The sequence below is a fragment of the Halichoerus grypus genome, chromosome 10 (assembly GCF_964656455.1).
Source record: "Halichoerus grypus chromosome 10, mHalGry1.hap1.1, whole genome shotgun sequence".
NCBI lineage: Eukaryota > Metazoa > Chordata > Mammalia > Carnivora > Phocidae > Halichoerus > Halichoerus grypus.
In genome coordinates, this window is record NC_135721.1 from 29,335,942 (window position 1) to 29,351,840 (window position 15,899).

At 36.2% G+C, this 15,899-nt stretch overlaps 1 protein-coding gene across 1 annotated transcript in view; it reads right to left on the reverse strand.

Annotated features, from left to right (window-relative positions):
* The window catches only part of HEATR5B (HEAT repeat containing 5B), a 110,502-nt gene that overhangs the window by 40,844 nt on the left and 53,759 nt on the right, over nucleotides 1-15,899 (reverse strand). Inside the window, exons 22-25 of the mRNA XM_036070397.2 lie at nucleotides 11,395-11,539; nucleotides 7,888-8,127; nucleotides 7,153-7,404; nucleotides 2,245-2,426 (exon numbers count right to left, since the gene is read on the reverse strand). Of these exons, the coding sequence (XP_035926290.1) occupies nucleotides 2,245-2,426; nucleotides 7,153-7,404; nucleotides 7,888-8,127; nucleotides 11,395-11,539 (819 nt within the window). The remainder of the gene's footprint in view (nucleotides 1-2,244; nucleotides 2,427-7,152; nucleotides 7,405-7,887; nucleotides 8,128-11,394; nucleotides 11,540-15,899) is intronic.

Here is a 15,899-nt window from a genome sequence, read left to right on the forward strand (position 1 = left end):
CAAACCTACCATTTTTCTTTTGCTTTCCAGGAGGTTATAATCATTATTGAATCTATACAAATGCTATACCAAAACAGGCAATTAATCTTGTTTCTTTTTCCTTTGTTTTTAAAGGGAAACAGGATTTTCTGACAAAGTCACATGTTCCTAGACATAACTGAAAACTTCTATTCTTTTTTTATTATGTCTATATTTTCCTGAATGTATCCTAACAGTATTTACCTCATGGGTGAATCTCATATAACTGGATCAATTCCTTTAATAACTGAGTAGTACTAAAAATTCACATAGTCACTGAAAGACCTCAGAGACCATTTCACCTCAAAAAAAGATACTTTAAAAGAAGGATGCTCGGGGCACCTGGGTGGTTCAGTCAGTTAAGCATCTGCCTTAGGCTCAGGTCATGATCCCAGGGCCCTGGGATGGAGCCCGACATCAGGCTCCCTGCTTGGCGGGGAGCCTGCTTCTCCCTCTCCCCCTACCTGCCACCCTCCTGCTTGTGCTCTCTCTCTCTCTCTGTCAAAAAATAAATAAAATCTTTAAAAAAATTTTTTAAAAAAAGGATGCTTAAGAAATATTCATTTATGTACCACTGTCATAGTAATAAGTGAAGGAATATGAGCTTTAGTTTTAATAAGCCAATCCAGTCATAGATTCGTAAGTATATTAGATTTAATGTGTATGAACTGAATAAGGAATTAGATAGAGTCAACTCCTAATCTGAGACATCTTCCCTTACACAAGAGAGTAAGTCACTGAAATATATCAACACTAGTTTAGAAATGGATCAAGAGTCCCTCTCCATGACTGAAAACACATGGCAACTAATTGCAGTGTTGGTAGTACAGTCATCAACTAATCACAGAGCTGGGCTGGGTCCTGTACCGAAGGAGAAAGAGATTACTGGGTTGACTGATAAAACTGGAATATGACCGACTATATTCATATATATATATATATATATATATATATATATATATATATATTCTATAATAGAAGTAATATATCAACATTGAATTTCCTGAAGTTGATAACTGCTCTGTGGTTATATAAGTCAGTGTTCTTGTCCTTTGGAAACACAGATTGAAGTATTAAAGGGTAAAGGTACATGATTTAAATAATTATTCTTCCCATTTTTCTGTAAGTTTAGAATTATTCCTAAGTAAAAAGTCAAAACAAAACAAAACAACAAACCTTCATTCTTATAGGTTGGGTATTTGGGAGTAAATAATTGTATACGGGTTTTCTATAGCCAGTTGGGCTAGAAGCCATAACTTCCTCACCTGTACTTATGATGGAAGAACAATGGAGCATACATTGTTCACCCTTTTTAATTTTGTGTATGTTTGGGTATAGCTTTTATTTATTTATTTATTTATTTATGTATGTATGTATGTATGTATGTATGTATGTTATGTTAATCACTGTGCATCATTAGTTTTTGATGTAGTGTTCCATGATTCATTGTTTTGTATAACACCCAGTGCTCCATTCAGTACGTACCCTCCTTAATACCCATCACCAGGCTAACCCATCCCCCCCACCCCCCTCCCCTCTAGAACCCTCAGTTTGTTTCTCAGAGTCCATAGTCTCTCATGTTAGATGAGGTGTTGTGTATGAAGCTAAGGTTCTGGTATAATTACAGTAAAAAAAAAAAAATGTGTCTTCCTTCCTTGATAACTTAAGTTTCTTTGTCTTCACATAACCCATCATTACCAGGCTTAAATCTATTGTGCCTCAGTTCAAGAACGCAAATAAAGTTATAAATCTGAGGAAACAAGTATCTCTGTTTAGAATACAATAAAATATTTTTTGAAGGTATGTAATTCTTTCAGTAATATTTTTAACTGCTGTTATTAAAAGTTACCCTTCAGCATACAAAGTTGCCCTTTTTATTTTTAAAAACGCTTATCAAGTCTTGACATATAAAAGTAATGTCAGCAAATCCACAACACTCTTTGAATGTCTTATCTTTTAAATGGCATGGCTAAACGTCTAAACACAAGACTGAAAAGCTAGGCTGCAATTCTATTCTAGTTTTATCACCAATACACTATCAGAACTTAAAAATAGTGACAAGTTTTATACTATTGTTTCTTCAACTGTGGGATTCAACTATGTAACAGATGATGGGAATAAAGATATGCAGTTGAAGTTCCAAATACATTTCTCCATGGAATCTTCACTCCTTTAATGATCATGCAAAGGATCCATTTTAAGTTTTAGATAAACAGAGTATCTCACATTAGCTTGATACTGCTCCAGAATCACATGGCCTGGAAATTCTGGCTCAGGCACAGATGCAAACTTCTTGATAATGTCTTCAAGTGCTTGGAGCCCAGCCATCCGCAGCTGATTACTATGATCTGTTGCAGCCATGAATGCCATGCGAATCAGGTCAGAGAGATGAAGTACCAACAGGTCATCTAAAAATAAAAATAGAAAACTCCAAAAATAGGTATTACAACACAAAAATATGAAATGAAATAAACTTCTTTAAAAAAGCACTTATGTTTGGGGCACCTGGATGGCTCAGTAAGTTAAGTGTGTGCCTTCAGCTCAGGTCATGATCCCAGGGTCCTGGGATCAAGCCCTGCATCAGGCTCCCTGCTCAGTGGGGAGTCTGCTTCTCCTTCTCCCTCTGCCTGCCGCTCCCCCTGCTTGTGCTCTCTCCCTCTCTGTCAAATAAATAAATAAAATCTTAAAAAAAACCACTTATGTTCCACATATTTCACTATGTCTAAAAATTACAAAGATACACTTTCAAGAAAGCTCGTGTATCATAATTTCTCAAGAATATTGGTAAACTTTTACCCAATATGGTAATATAGATGACATTATTGGATGTACAATAACATCTGAAGCAAAATAACTATAATAACTTTCCCCAAAGGAGTTTGTAATTCTTTTAGAATAGGATTGGCAGATTTTTCCTGTAAAGAACTAGATACTTTTGGTTTTGCTGGCTATATAATTTCTATCACAACTACTCAACTCTGCTGTTGTAGAATGAAAATAGTCATAGATCACGTGTATATAAATGGGTATGCTGTGTTCCAATAAAACTTTATTTAAAAAAAACAGGCTATGGTCTGGATTTGGACTGTAGGAAGTAGTTTTCCAACCTCTACTCTGGAAAAGACTTTTATAATGACAAGATGTAGAAAAGGGAAGTCTTTTTCCTTTTAGAGTAAAGGCTACCCCAGATCTTAAGCTTAAAAGCAAGTCTCAAAAGGATTCAAAAGATACCAAGTAATTTAACTACATCCCAGTACAAAGTCCAACATATTTGAAGGAATACAACAAAATCCAGCCCTACTACTATAAAATCTGCAAATCTGGCATGTAATAAAAAATTACCAGGGATGCAAAGAAGTAGGAAAATATATCTTGCAACAAGGGAAAAAAAACCCCTCAGTGAATAGAAACAGATCCAGAAATGAAAAAGGTGATGAAATTAGCAGACAGGGAGTCTAAAATAGTTATCATAAATATGTTGTCTATATTCAAGAAAGAAAACAAAAACCTGAGCATACTGAAGAGAGAAGTATTGAAGAGAGAAGGGAACCACAATGAGCCTTGTAGAAATGAAAAAAATAAAAAATGATAAATATACTGGATAAGATTATTAGTGATTAGATACTGAAGAAGAAAAGATTGGTGAACTTAAAGAACTAGCAACTGAAGTTATCTAAAGACTTTATCAAGCTCAAGTACTCTAAAGTTCTTCAGGAGGCTGCAAGACTCCCAAAGTCTTTTTGAAGCAGTGGCAATCTGTGGCTCAGCTGGATTCCCAAACAGCTCCTATTTAAACAGGTTTTTGTGGTTATTGCTATTGTGAAGGTTATAAGACAAGTATGGTCTAATTTTTTTCATGTGCCTACCTAAAATTCCAATTTTAGAATCTTAAATTTAAAAAAGAACATTTACTGGCTTGGGGAAGAGGAACAAAGGAGAGAGAGAGAAAAAAGATTTGGCTAGAAGCCCCCAATACTTCCTCATCTAAGGGAGGCAAAAACACACCATCAATAAAAATCAGGTATAATGAACTACTGCCAGAAGCTGGGAGGAAATTTCCAAGGCAGATGGAACTGGATTAAAATGAGCCTATTCATATTATGCCAACCGAAAAGTAAATAAAAAGATCCATTACTCCTCCAGTACTCTCTGTTACCTAATTAAAAAGGTCTAGAATGATAGCAATCTACCAACCAAAAACTAGGCAATTATTCCCGAAAGTACTGTCGCTTCTCTACACAAATCTCTACTTCCAACTTTTCTTAAGTCAAGATGTCTTTTTTCCAAATCCAAGGAGATAAACTCCCAGAGCAGGGGAATGGGAAGGGGCATGAAGCAGGAACTCTAAAATGGGGAGGGAAGTAGGGGGCTGTTTGAGGTTTATTATATTCCGGGAGCAGTAGTTCCATACAACTAAAGCTCAGTGGATACAAAGGGGGATAAGGATGATAAAGGAAGAGCCTGGATAGCACATTTATTTGGTCTATAACTTTGAAAATTACATGCTGACATGATTGTTCAGAATAGCAGGCAATGGGAACTAGAAAGGATCCTGTTTCAGTCCAGCAGAACAAAGCATGTCAGATACTGGAATCTAGGTTGGAAAGCTGTTATATCAGCTTACCATCCAGCTACCAATGTGAAGTACCAGTAAACAAAGACCGAGAATATGGGCAATCCACCCACACACACACTGTGAGCAAATTTCAAGTAGGGAGAGTGCTCTCCTCTTTCAAGGATATATAAACAAATAAGCCTATGAAGAAAACACATGCAGGCAAAATAAAGATTCTGAAGATTCAGAAAGAGCTAATCTCAAAAACAATTTTCTATAAAAATCAGAATAAAATATAGAAAATCACTTGGCATCTCAATAGAAGGCAAAAAATCATGGCTGCTACCGAATAAGAACAGAAAATCATAGAGTCAAAAGGATATGATATAATGAAGGCAGAAAAAAGACAAAAAATTAAGGGAAAACTAAAAACAAAATAAGACTTAAGACCCACTATGGGGGCAGAAAACAGTAAAACATTATCAATGGTATAAAGGGAAAATTTGTGAGGATCTCTGAGAATGCAGGCAAAAGACAAGATACAAACAAAGCGAGAAAAAGCATTAAATACAAAGAAAGGAAAGCCAACCTAAGGATCTTCACTATTCCCTAAATGTCATATGCACACTTATACTTCCATGCCTTTAAAATTCTCTTTACTTTCGGGGTGCTTGGGTAGCTCAGTTGGTTAAGCATCTGACTTTTGATTTCAGCTCAGGTTATGATCTCAGGGTCATGAGATCGAGTCCCGTGGCAGGCTCCTCGCTCACCACAGAATCTGCCTAAGATTCTCTCTCCCTCTCATCCTCCCCTCCCCCCATTCACGCTTGCATGCATGTGCGTGCACGCTTTCTCTTTAAAATAAATAAATAAAATCTAAAGCAAACAAATTATCTTACTTTCTTTGCTTGCAATAAACCAGTGTGGTAAGCAGAATAATGGTGCTCCAATATGTCTATAAATTAATCCCTACAACTTGTGAATATGTTAACTTACATAGCAAAAGGGGGTTTGTAGATGTGATTAAGGTTATGGGCTCTGAAATGGAGATTATCCCAAATTTAACAGGTGGCCCAATCTAATCACATGAGCCTTAAAAGTAGAGCACCACTCCTGGCTATGGTCACAGCCATGTGAGAGGTAAAGAAGGATCACCGAGACAGCTGGTGTTGGCTTTGAGGGGGCCATCTCCAAGAGACAGAGAGAGGGGGCCACCACCAAGCAATGCAGACAGCCTATAGAAGCCGAGAAGAAAAGACTCCTGGAAAGCCTCCAGAAAGGAATGCAGCCCTGCTGATACCTTGATTTAAGCCCAGTGAGACTCATGTTGGACTTTCTGACCTATAAGAACAGTAAGATAAACAATGTGTGTTGTTTTAAGCCACTGAATTTGTGGTCATTTGTTACAGCAGCAATAGAAAACTAATACAACCAGCTTCTTCTACCTGGAAAATCTTTTCTCTGCCTTTAAAATCCAGTTTCAAAATCACCTTTTCTGTGAGATCTTCCCTGGCTCTTCAGAAAATGCATACTACTTTTTTATGTCCCCAAAACACTCCGTCATACCACTATTGGGACATATAATTGTTTGAGAGATAAGTCTTCTAGACTAGAAAATCTTCAAGGATATGGGCTATGTTTTTTTCTTCTTCATGTAGCAAAGAATAGGGTTTGGTAAATATTTGATAAATAATGGCATGAATAAGGACACTGTGTTCATGATATACTGTGCTTTGCTGATAACCGTACATTCAGATTCACATTTTATACGTGGAGTACCAGTTTTACTTTTGGTTTGTTTTTTAATCCATTTTTGAGTTTTAGTAAACTGAAAGGCATTTAGTAATCAAGTAAACTAAATGGAGTTTTAATGTATAGACTTCAATACTATTAGTACACACAATTTGTTTTTACATGTGTAAAAAAAAAAATGAGAGGGTGACGAAGAGACAACAAAGTAAAAGACAGAGTCTATTATTCTTCCATCACTCTCAGCTCTGGGTCTCCTCATCTGTAAAATGAGGATATTGGACCTGATGATCTCTTTATAAACTCCCTGTAATATCTGATTCAGGGAATGATGGGATATAAATAGCTTACAAAAGATAAAAAACGGTGTTGGGTTTCAGTAACAGTTTTCACCTTTTCAAAAATACCTAGTAGCATTTCTGAAATCTGAAAGTTTGAGTTGGCATTCATGAGTTCTGACATTCTCCATGGCTGGGACTGCAAAACTCCCTTTACTTACGTACCTTAAAGTTTTGCCATCTCTTTTACACTTAACTGCTAAACTAGGACACAGTACAAAGGATATGTAAGTTACTGCCATCGTTATCTTTAGGGCACATGATTAAGATACATCTACCTTATCATAGACATATACCTTTGGACCATTGTCTTCAACTTATCTTCTAAATATAGGTCAGAAGACAGGTAGTATGCTTAGGGGACAGAAAACAAGGTAAAAGGAGCTTATAAGAAATGAAAGGCAGAGTCTAAAGCATGTTACAGAGCAGCAAACCTGTATTTCAAACCTACAAAAATACTCCGGGGAAAAGAAGTACTGATTTTAAATTTACTTGTAGGGTTTCGTAGTTTAGCAGAACGTGCCATGGCAAGATCGAAGTGGGCCTGGTCTGCATTCTCACACAAATTGATGATTCGGCACAGGCAATCTGCAGCGAACACCCGAGTGGCCCAGCGAGGTGCCACGAAGGGCTTTGATTTATCTTCTTCACCTAGTGTGGTGAACATGGTATCATCATCCATCTCATCTTTCTTCTCAGACTCCTCATCTTTTCCACTACTTAAGGGAGTTGCAGTGCTCATATCTATAACAAAAATGAAGCATATTATGACAAGCTCACATACAGCAAAAATGATGCTTTAGAACTTGCATTAATGTTATAAGATTTCTAATAAAAAAGGACTAAATTCTCACTCCTTTGAAAACAGTAGAATTGGCAAGTTTTTTTCTAAGTCAATCAGAAAGCAAAGAAAGGATAACATAAAAGTGTTTTCACATATTTCACTAGTTTTACATACTATGTTGAATACAGAGTAACCTGGGATTTTTATATATGAAAATTTAGTGTGAATTTAGTTATTTCCCCCAAATCAAAGAAAGCTCATTAGTTTGTAATATAATTTAACCTTCAACATTTATACAGGGATTTATAGATTAAAATTTATTAGCATTTTTAAATGTAAGCTCATATATATATATATATCTTTTTTTGTTTACATATACAGATGTATACCAGAGGTAAAACAGTCATTATTTTAAGAACATATTTTATATATTAAATACATACCACTAGAAGCTGCCAGGACATCTTTACAAAGCATTAGCCAATGGGAAAGTTTCTCTACAGCCAGTGATGAAAGCATATGACCCAAAGTATCATGAATATCAGAACATAATTTTCTATCTGTCTCCCGGTCTAGCATTCCAAAAAGAAGTCCCTCAAGACCAGTTTCTGTTATATTAACACCTTGGTGCCGGCAGTGGATATCACTTCGAGAACTGACTCCAGGTGCAAAAGGATTGACATCTGAAAAGCAATTTTTACAAATGAACTTGTATAGAGTTTTGTTGTATACTATAGGTAACAATTATGTTAAAGACCAAGGCTTACATGTAAATTCACGATTACAACAAAACAAGCTAGCTATACTAGAATGTATGTTCTCCAGCTTACATATCCTTAGGTTTAGAGAATCTGATAATAAAGGTAAAACTCTGATCCTTAAGACTGATTATTCTGAGGTATTTTAAACAAATCTCCAGGGAATGCTCAATAAATATACATTTCTTTCTAAAAAAGAGAAAGTATGGGAATGAGACATATTTCTAAGTAAAATCTACTTAGATTTAATGGACTGAAAAATCATTATTGTATATTTGTTGGAAGAACAAAGTGAAATTTATTCAGTCTTATAGTTTAGGTTTTTAAAAATCTATAAAGCCAGAACACAAATTATAAATGGATTATATCCTAAAAGATCATTTAAAAACTGGGAAAATCCTTTCCAAGAAACATACAATCAAAAAGTCATATTGAGTGGGGAGATGGATAAAATAGATGGAGGGGATTAAGAGGCACAAACCTCAAGCTAAAAAATAAGTAAGTCACAGGGTTGAGAAGCACAGCACAGGGCATACAGTCAATAGTACTGTAATAACATAATGACAGATGGCGACTACACTTGTCACGGTGCGCACTGCCTCAAGGACAGAACTGTGGAAGCATTATGTTGTACCCCTGAAACTAATATAACATTGTATGTCAGTTATACTTCAATTAAAAAAGTAATATTGTTACAAAATAGTAGTTAAATGTCTTGCTTTATCTGAAAATCTTTTTGTTCTTAGAAACAGCAGAAGTTGTACAACTAGCAACCTTAAGAAGGAATACTATGAGGCTCTGAAGACTGAAGCCCTTTGAACCTTGAAGACAGTGAAACAAAGAGATGTAAACTGAAAGTGGCTCTTTTAGTTGAGTCATTCCAAAGACAAAATAAGGGCAAGTTTGCAGAAAATAGCCACAGTGAGAGGAGCTCAGATAGTAGTCAAAGTCAAAAGCTTTGATTCCAAGGAAGGAGAACATTAGTGAGAAATTAGGCATAGAGGCCTATTTTTCACTTAGCAGCTGATAGTGACTATGTTCCCATATCAGGAATTATACTTCTACAACATTAATTTTCATAGCTACATAGCAAACTAAAAAAAAAAAAACAGAGAGAGAGAGAGAACATTGATTGATCACTGAGGGTAAATTCCTAAAAGGGGAATCACTAGGTCAAGGGTAAGCTGACAAAAAATACTGACAAATCCAGAAAATTTGTATGACTTTACATTTCTTTCTACCAGCACTATAAGATATTTCTCTTTTATTCATACCTCTCTCAGTGCTGGTTATAATCATTATTTTTAATTTGGTCAGTTTTATAGAAGAAAAATGCTATCTTATGATTGTATTGACTTGTAATTATTTAATCACTGGAGGTTGAAAATATTTCATATGTTGACATTTCTTAAACATGTTTCTTATGCTCTCATGATTTTCTATAGATGCAGAAGAGAGTTAACATAGCAGGCCTGAGATGACTTAGTAAGGCCTAAAATTCAGATTAGCTCTCAGCTAGCATCCTGGTGAACTGGGTTTCAGGACGGTTCCCACCATTTCCTGGTCAAAGTGGCTCACTATGCCTAAACTGTTTGTACAAACGGTATGGTTTATGCTGAACAACTGCTTGCCTTTTAAAGTCTGGACTTTTGGAACATGTTAGGCAGACCATGCCTAGTCCACCCAGAGCCCAATAAAAACCTTGGGCACCGAGCCCCTGACAAGGTTCCATGATAGACATTTCATATGTTGTCAAGACTCATTGCTGGGGAGTCAAGCAGCTCCTGCGTGACTTCATGGGGCGTGGGCTCTTGGAAACCTGCACCTGGTTTGCTCCAGAATTCACACCAAGTGCCTTTTCCCTCTGCAAATTTTGCTTTGTATCCAGTTGCTGTAACAAATCATAGCCATAAGCATGACTATATGCTAAGTCCTTCTAGTGCATCATCAAACCTCGGGGTGGTCTTAGGACCCCCAACACATTAAGTTTTAAAAACATTAAAATGTAAACATGCACACTTCAATAAATAAAATAAATTAATAAATATATTTTGCAAGTACTTCCCCTCTTAGTTTGTCTCTCAATTTTGATTATGGTGACTGAGGAGTATAAGCTTTAAAATATTATATATAGTCAGGAGAATTCTATAATTATTTTTGGTGCTATGTTTTCTCTCTAAAAAGCAATAGTATTTACTGTATAAATAACTTCTTTCACATTCTGCAATACAGTATATTTGTTAATAGAGCTCTTATACTACCCTAAAATTGAAGTTATTTTAGTATCTTGCTTCTTAGTACCCAAGCAACTTCTATGCATTAGAAAGCTCTTATGAGTAAAAATTTTCTCTCACCATAGGGGAAATATCTGTCAGTTAAGCTCTGAAAAAGCTCCCAAGCAACCTATCCCTAGAGACCAAAAGGCCAGCTATGAAATTCAAGCTATACTTAAAACCCCCCAAAAAGCAGAAAGAACTAAAGAAAGCAAAGATCTATCTTTTGCTACCCAAACACCTACTGACATTTCTTTTATTGGTTACTCTAGCTTTCCCTTCTTGAGGAAAAGTTACATCACAGAGTCAACTAGTATCAGAGACTGGAAGCTTTCAGGTACCCCCAAAATAGGTCATTTCTCTTTCCAAAAGTCTATTAGTGATACAAAGCAATATCCTTAGAGTTAGTTATTCATTATATAACTAAATCATCCTGAAGGGATGGCACAAGTACCTTGATACTAAATGCTATTTACTTTTTTTTTTTTTAGCTCCAAACCTCAAAAAAGGTAAAAGTGTAAAATTACCAAGAAAATAATACTAGAATTTTTATTTTATTTTATTTATTTTTTAAAGATTTTATTTATTTATTTGACAGAGAAAGACACAGTGAGAGAGGGAACACAAGCAGGGGGAGTGGGAGAAGGAGAAGTAGGCTTCCTGCTGAGCAGGGAGCCCGATGCGGGGCTCGATCCCAGGACCCTGGGATCATGACCTGAGCTGAAGGCAGACGCTTAATGACTGAGCCACCCAGGCGCCCCGATACTGGAATTTTTAAAGTGATAATGGTTTTATATTTAACTTAAAAGAATAAGAAGATTGACCATACTTGAAAGCAAAAATGTTATTTAAAGAGTAATATTCATTTGAAATGTTAAGTATTTAAACAAAAAGAATATTGACTAATAAAGTAACTTACGAGTACCAGGGTTTTCCTTGTCGCCTGCATTTTTTGCTAGGCTCATGGCATATTCACATACTTCAGCTGCTTCTCTCTGTGCAAGCTGCCGGAGACAAGCCACAGCAGCTCGGCGAAGTAGCAAATGGGAACTACATAAGTGAACCTGGAAGCCATAACATATTAGACAATTCTTTAAAAAACTGCAATCTCATTTGCCTAACGAATATGTATTAACACCTTACTTGTGAAGAGGCTCTTCATTTAACAACATCAGCTGTTAAATATATAGTCAAATAAAGGATTTTTGGAAAAATAATACCAATAAAGTATATAAAGAATATTTTAGTGGACAAAATAACTGTTTCAAGACCTGGTTGCTAAAGATGATACAATATACTTCCATGAAAATCCAGAAGAATCTCTTGCACATCTTATTTGACCCGTGGTCCTACTAAATGTTGTCATCTAAATTTTTTAAGTGCATGGAGATTATATGTAGTCAATGAAAAGTTAGGAGGCAGAGCACACAGCAAGAATTGAAGGAAAAGAAGGGTATTTATTAAAATAAAAAAATAAAATCAAGCAAACACCTGGAAAGAATTCTAAAATGGGCCCTTTTGGAATAGAACTGTTTTTAATCTCAAAAGTTCCTGAAAAAATCAATGTAGTACACTTTAATACATGAAGGAAAGTAAAGACACAGCACAACATAATGATTAAGAGCTCAGGCTCTGGTTGCTAGACTGGATTTGAGTCTTGCTTGTCACTGACTCCTGTGTGACCTTAGACAAGTTACTTAACCTCTCTGTGCCTTATTTGCCCATATGCAAAATGTGGAATACAGTGAAAATAAAATAAGTTAATACAAGTATTTTCCTTAGAACAGTGATAGAGACATGGTACTTGCTCATTATATATTAGCTATTATCATTATTACTATATTATTATTATTATAATATCATTATTACTATTATTATTACTATCATATTACTATAAATCTGACTCATCAAGAAAATATTAAATTATGTTCCATGTGCTTGCTTTTTAAGCAAGGAGATAAGTAATATATTTAGAAAAAAATCTCATCCAGAAATAGTGGAGGGGGGGAATAATTATATGGAATACACCACCTCTTCACAATGCTAGATAGTATATTTTTATACTACCAATATAGCATTTGTAATTCAAGATATATTTGCATAAAATTTATAGCCCATGAAATTTATACCAAGTATTAAAAAAAATATATATGTGTGTGTGTGTGTGTGTGTGTGTGTGTATAATTGAGGAGAGAAAACCTTTTTATTTATTTATTTATTTATTTATTTATTTATTTATTTATTTTTAAAGATTTTATTTATTTGACAGAAAGAGAGACAGAGAGAGCAGGAACACAAGCAGGGGGAGTGGGAGAGGGAGAAGCAGGCTTCCCGCTGAGCAGGGAGCCCGATGCGGGGCTCGATCCCAGGACCCTGGGACCATGACCTGAGCCGAAGGCAGATGCTTAACGACTGAGCCACCCAGGCGCCCCCTGACTTTTTTTTCAATAAAACGTTTTATTCACTTCATTCCTTAAAATGAAGACATTTTAGAACTTCCAAATATCCTATAACTAGAAATCTTAAGCATGGTCATATGAGATGGGAAGAACAAGTCAGTTGCTCAGAGTTTTTGCCTTTTTATGTGTACAATGAGGACAATATCTGCTCTATCTTATATAATTGTGGTAAGAACACCATACAAATTTAATTTAGTTGCAACTAAATAGAATTGTAGCTAAGAGCAGTGCCTGACTGGCTCAGTAGGTGAAACATGCAACTCTTGATCCTGGGGTCAAGCCCCACGTTGGGCATAGAGTTTACTCAAAAAAAATTTTTTTAATCTAAAAAAAAACAACAAAAAAAGAATTGTAGATGAGAAAATACACTCAACAAATATTAACTGGCAGAGACAAAGAGAAAAAAAGCTTTTCGTTTACCAAGCCTTTTCAAAAACTCCATTTTAATGATTCTGAGGCGTATTTTTTTCCATTTTAACATCTCTAATATTAGAGATGCAAATTACAATTGATGGTGTCTTACAGTCACTATAAACCAGGTAAAAGTAAAGACATATTTGTTTGACAACTTTCCCCAGACACCTTTTGGTAAAAGCCACAAAATAAAGAATAAAACATTAAATTTGATAAAAATATGTGGCTTCCTCATGGTCCTTTCTAGCCCCTTGGAGATAATCACAGTCTATGGTGACATCCATCATTATAGTTTCATTTAGCCAGTTCTTGAACCTTATATAAATGGAACCATGTAGTGTGCTCTCTTCTGTGTCTGGCGACTTGTCTGTGAGATTCACCCATGTGATTACATTTCACAGTTCATTTGCATTGCTGTGTAGTATTCTGTTGAATAATTATATCACTCTTTATCCACTGCTGACTGGTAGACAGGTCATTTCTGTGTTTTGGCTATTATGAATAACCCAGCAGTGAATATTCCTGTACATGTATTTTGGCACATATGCACATGTATTTCTGTCAGGTGTTTACTTAAGAGTGAAGTTTCTGGGTCACAGCATATGCGTATATTCAACTATTTTAGGTTATGCCGAATTATTTTCCAAAGAAGCTTGTTTTTCTTAGAATCCACAAACCTCAGGAACATTGTGTTGCTTGCTCCTACAGTAGACCTCCACCTTCCTATAAAAATGCCTGTTATTGGGCCCTTGGGTGGCTCAGTCGTTAAGCGTCTGCCATCTGCTCAAGTCATGATCCCAGGGTCCTGGGATCAAGCCCCACATCAGGCTCCCTGCTCAGCGGGAAGCCTGCTTCTCCCTCTCCCACTCCCGGTGCTTGTGTTCCCTCTCTCGCTGTCTCTCTCTCTGTCAAATAAATAAATAAAATCTTTTTTAAAAAAATGCCTGTTATTTTACACTGTATGTCACCTTGCTATCCCTTGCTGTGCCCACCATATACACATCCCGGACAATCAGACCCCCCGGCTCTGACAGTGATGACCTGGGCATTCAGCTCAAGTCTTTCTCTCACTGACATTTCCTACAATTATCCCAGATGACCTAAGTGCCTATGTGTGGAATACTTCTGTCAGGACAGGAGAACGCATAACTGTGGTCACATGGTATAAAAAGCAGTTGCTGGGGCATGTGCGGTGCTCGGTCAGTTAAGTGTCTGACTCTTGATTTCAGCTCAGTTCATGATCTCAGGGTTGATGGGCATGGAGCCTGATTAAGATTCTCTCTCTACCTCTCCCTTGCCCCACTCATGCTTGTGCATGCACACACACACACACACAACTCTTTCTCTCTCCCTCTCTCAAAAAAAAAAAAAAACAAAAAAAACCAAACAGTTGCTTGCCAAGAGGGAAATAACAATAAGTCAGAGTGGTGGTTTTTCTTTCAAAGACACATTTTGAATAGTTCTAACATCATACAAATTTTAATACTTTTATACCATTTAAAGATTACTATGGTGAAACTCACCTCTCAATACATTTGCTGAAAAAAAAATCACATTTCATTTGTGTTAGGTATTACACGTGGTATCACATAACATTGCCATTTCTGATGGAAATGATTGAGCAGAAATGAAAACAAAATTTATAAGAATCTGAACTGATTTCTAATTTGGATGAACCCATGTGTGGACTATTTTTCAGTGTCAAAAGAACTGGTAACAGAGACCACATGGGGGCTTTCAGCAATGTGGAAACAAGATGACCCCTTGAATGGCCCATTTTCTCATCTCTATCCTGCCATATCATCTCCTTCCTACCAGCTACCTGTAATCTCACTACTTAGCCTTTTGGAGAGGGTTCAGGAAAGGTCTTGAACATGCCTTGTAATAAAACCCTTGGTGTTCCGCTAAGGAAATCAGTTTTGAGGCATTATCTCGTGTTAATACACAGAAAGCTCATTGCGTAGCCTATGTTTATTGATAACCTCCACTGAGATAAGGAAATTCACATTATTACTTTACCAGATCCTCTTAAATGTGTTCCATCTCATAAGGTCAACCTCCATAGTATAATTATATTTAAGGAGAAAAAAAATGCAGAGAGGAACAAGACTAAAGCTAAAGAGTGTCTGTGTTTTCATCACATTTGTCAGTTATCTAAGCTGTATCACGTAACAGCTTGCTCGTTCATGTAGAGCCACCTTACTCAAGATATGTCATCAATGCCTTCAGAGGTTAGACATTAGACCATGGTTTTTGGCAGGATGCTACACATCTTTTTGCAGAATGCAATCAGGTGTAAACTATTCATCAACTATTTTCTTTGTGAATGTTTCCTGTACACAATTCATGTGCAACTGGTTTCTGCCCTGAAGCACACTCAGATTCTTTGATGGTCTAGGACTGGTTCAGATCCCCCTGGTCTATGGTGAAACAAGAGAAAATCTTGTTGCATAAGTTAAATATACCACATCAGATCTAACATCTAATATGTTGGCCCTTCTGTTCCTTCATCTCATCCTCAATAACCTTCTCCTCCCTTTATGTGAGCAAT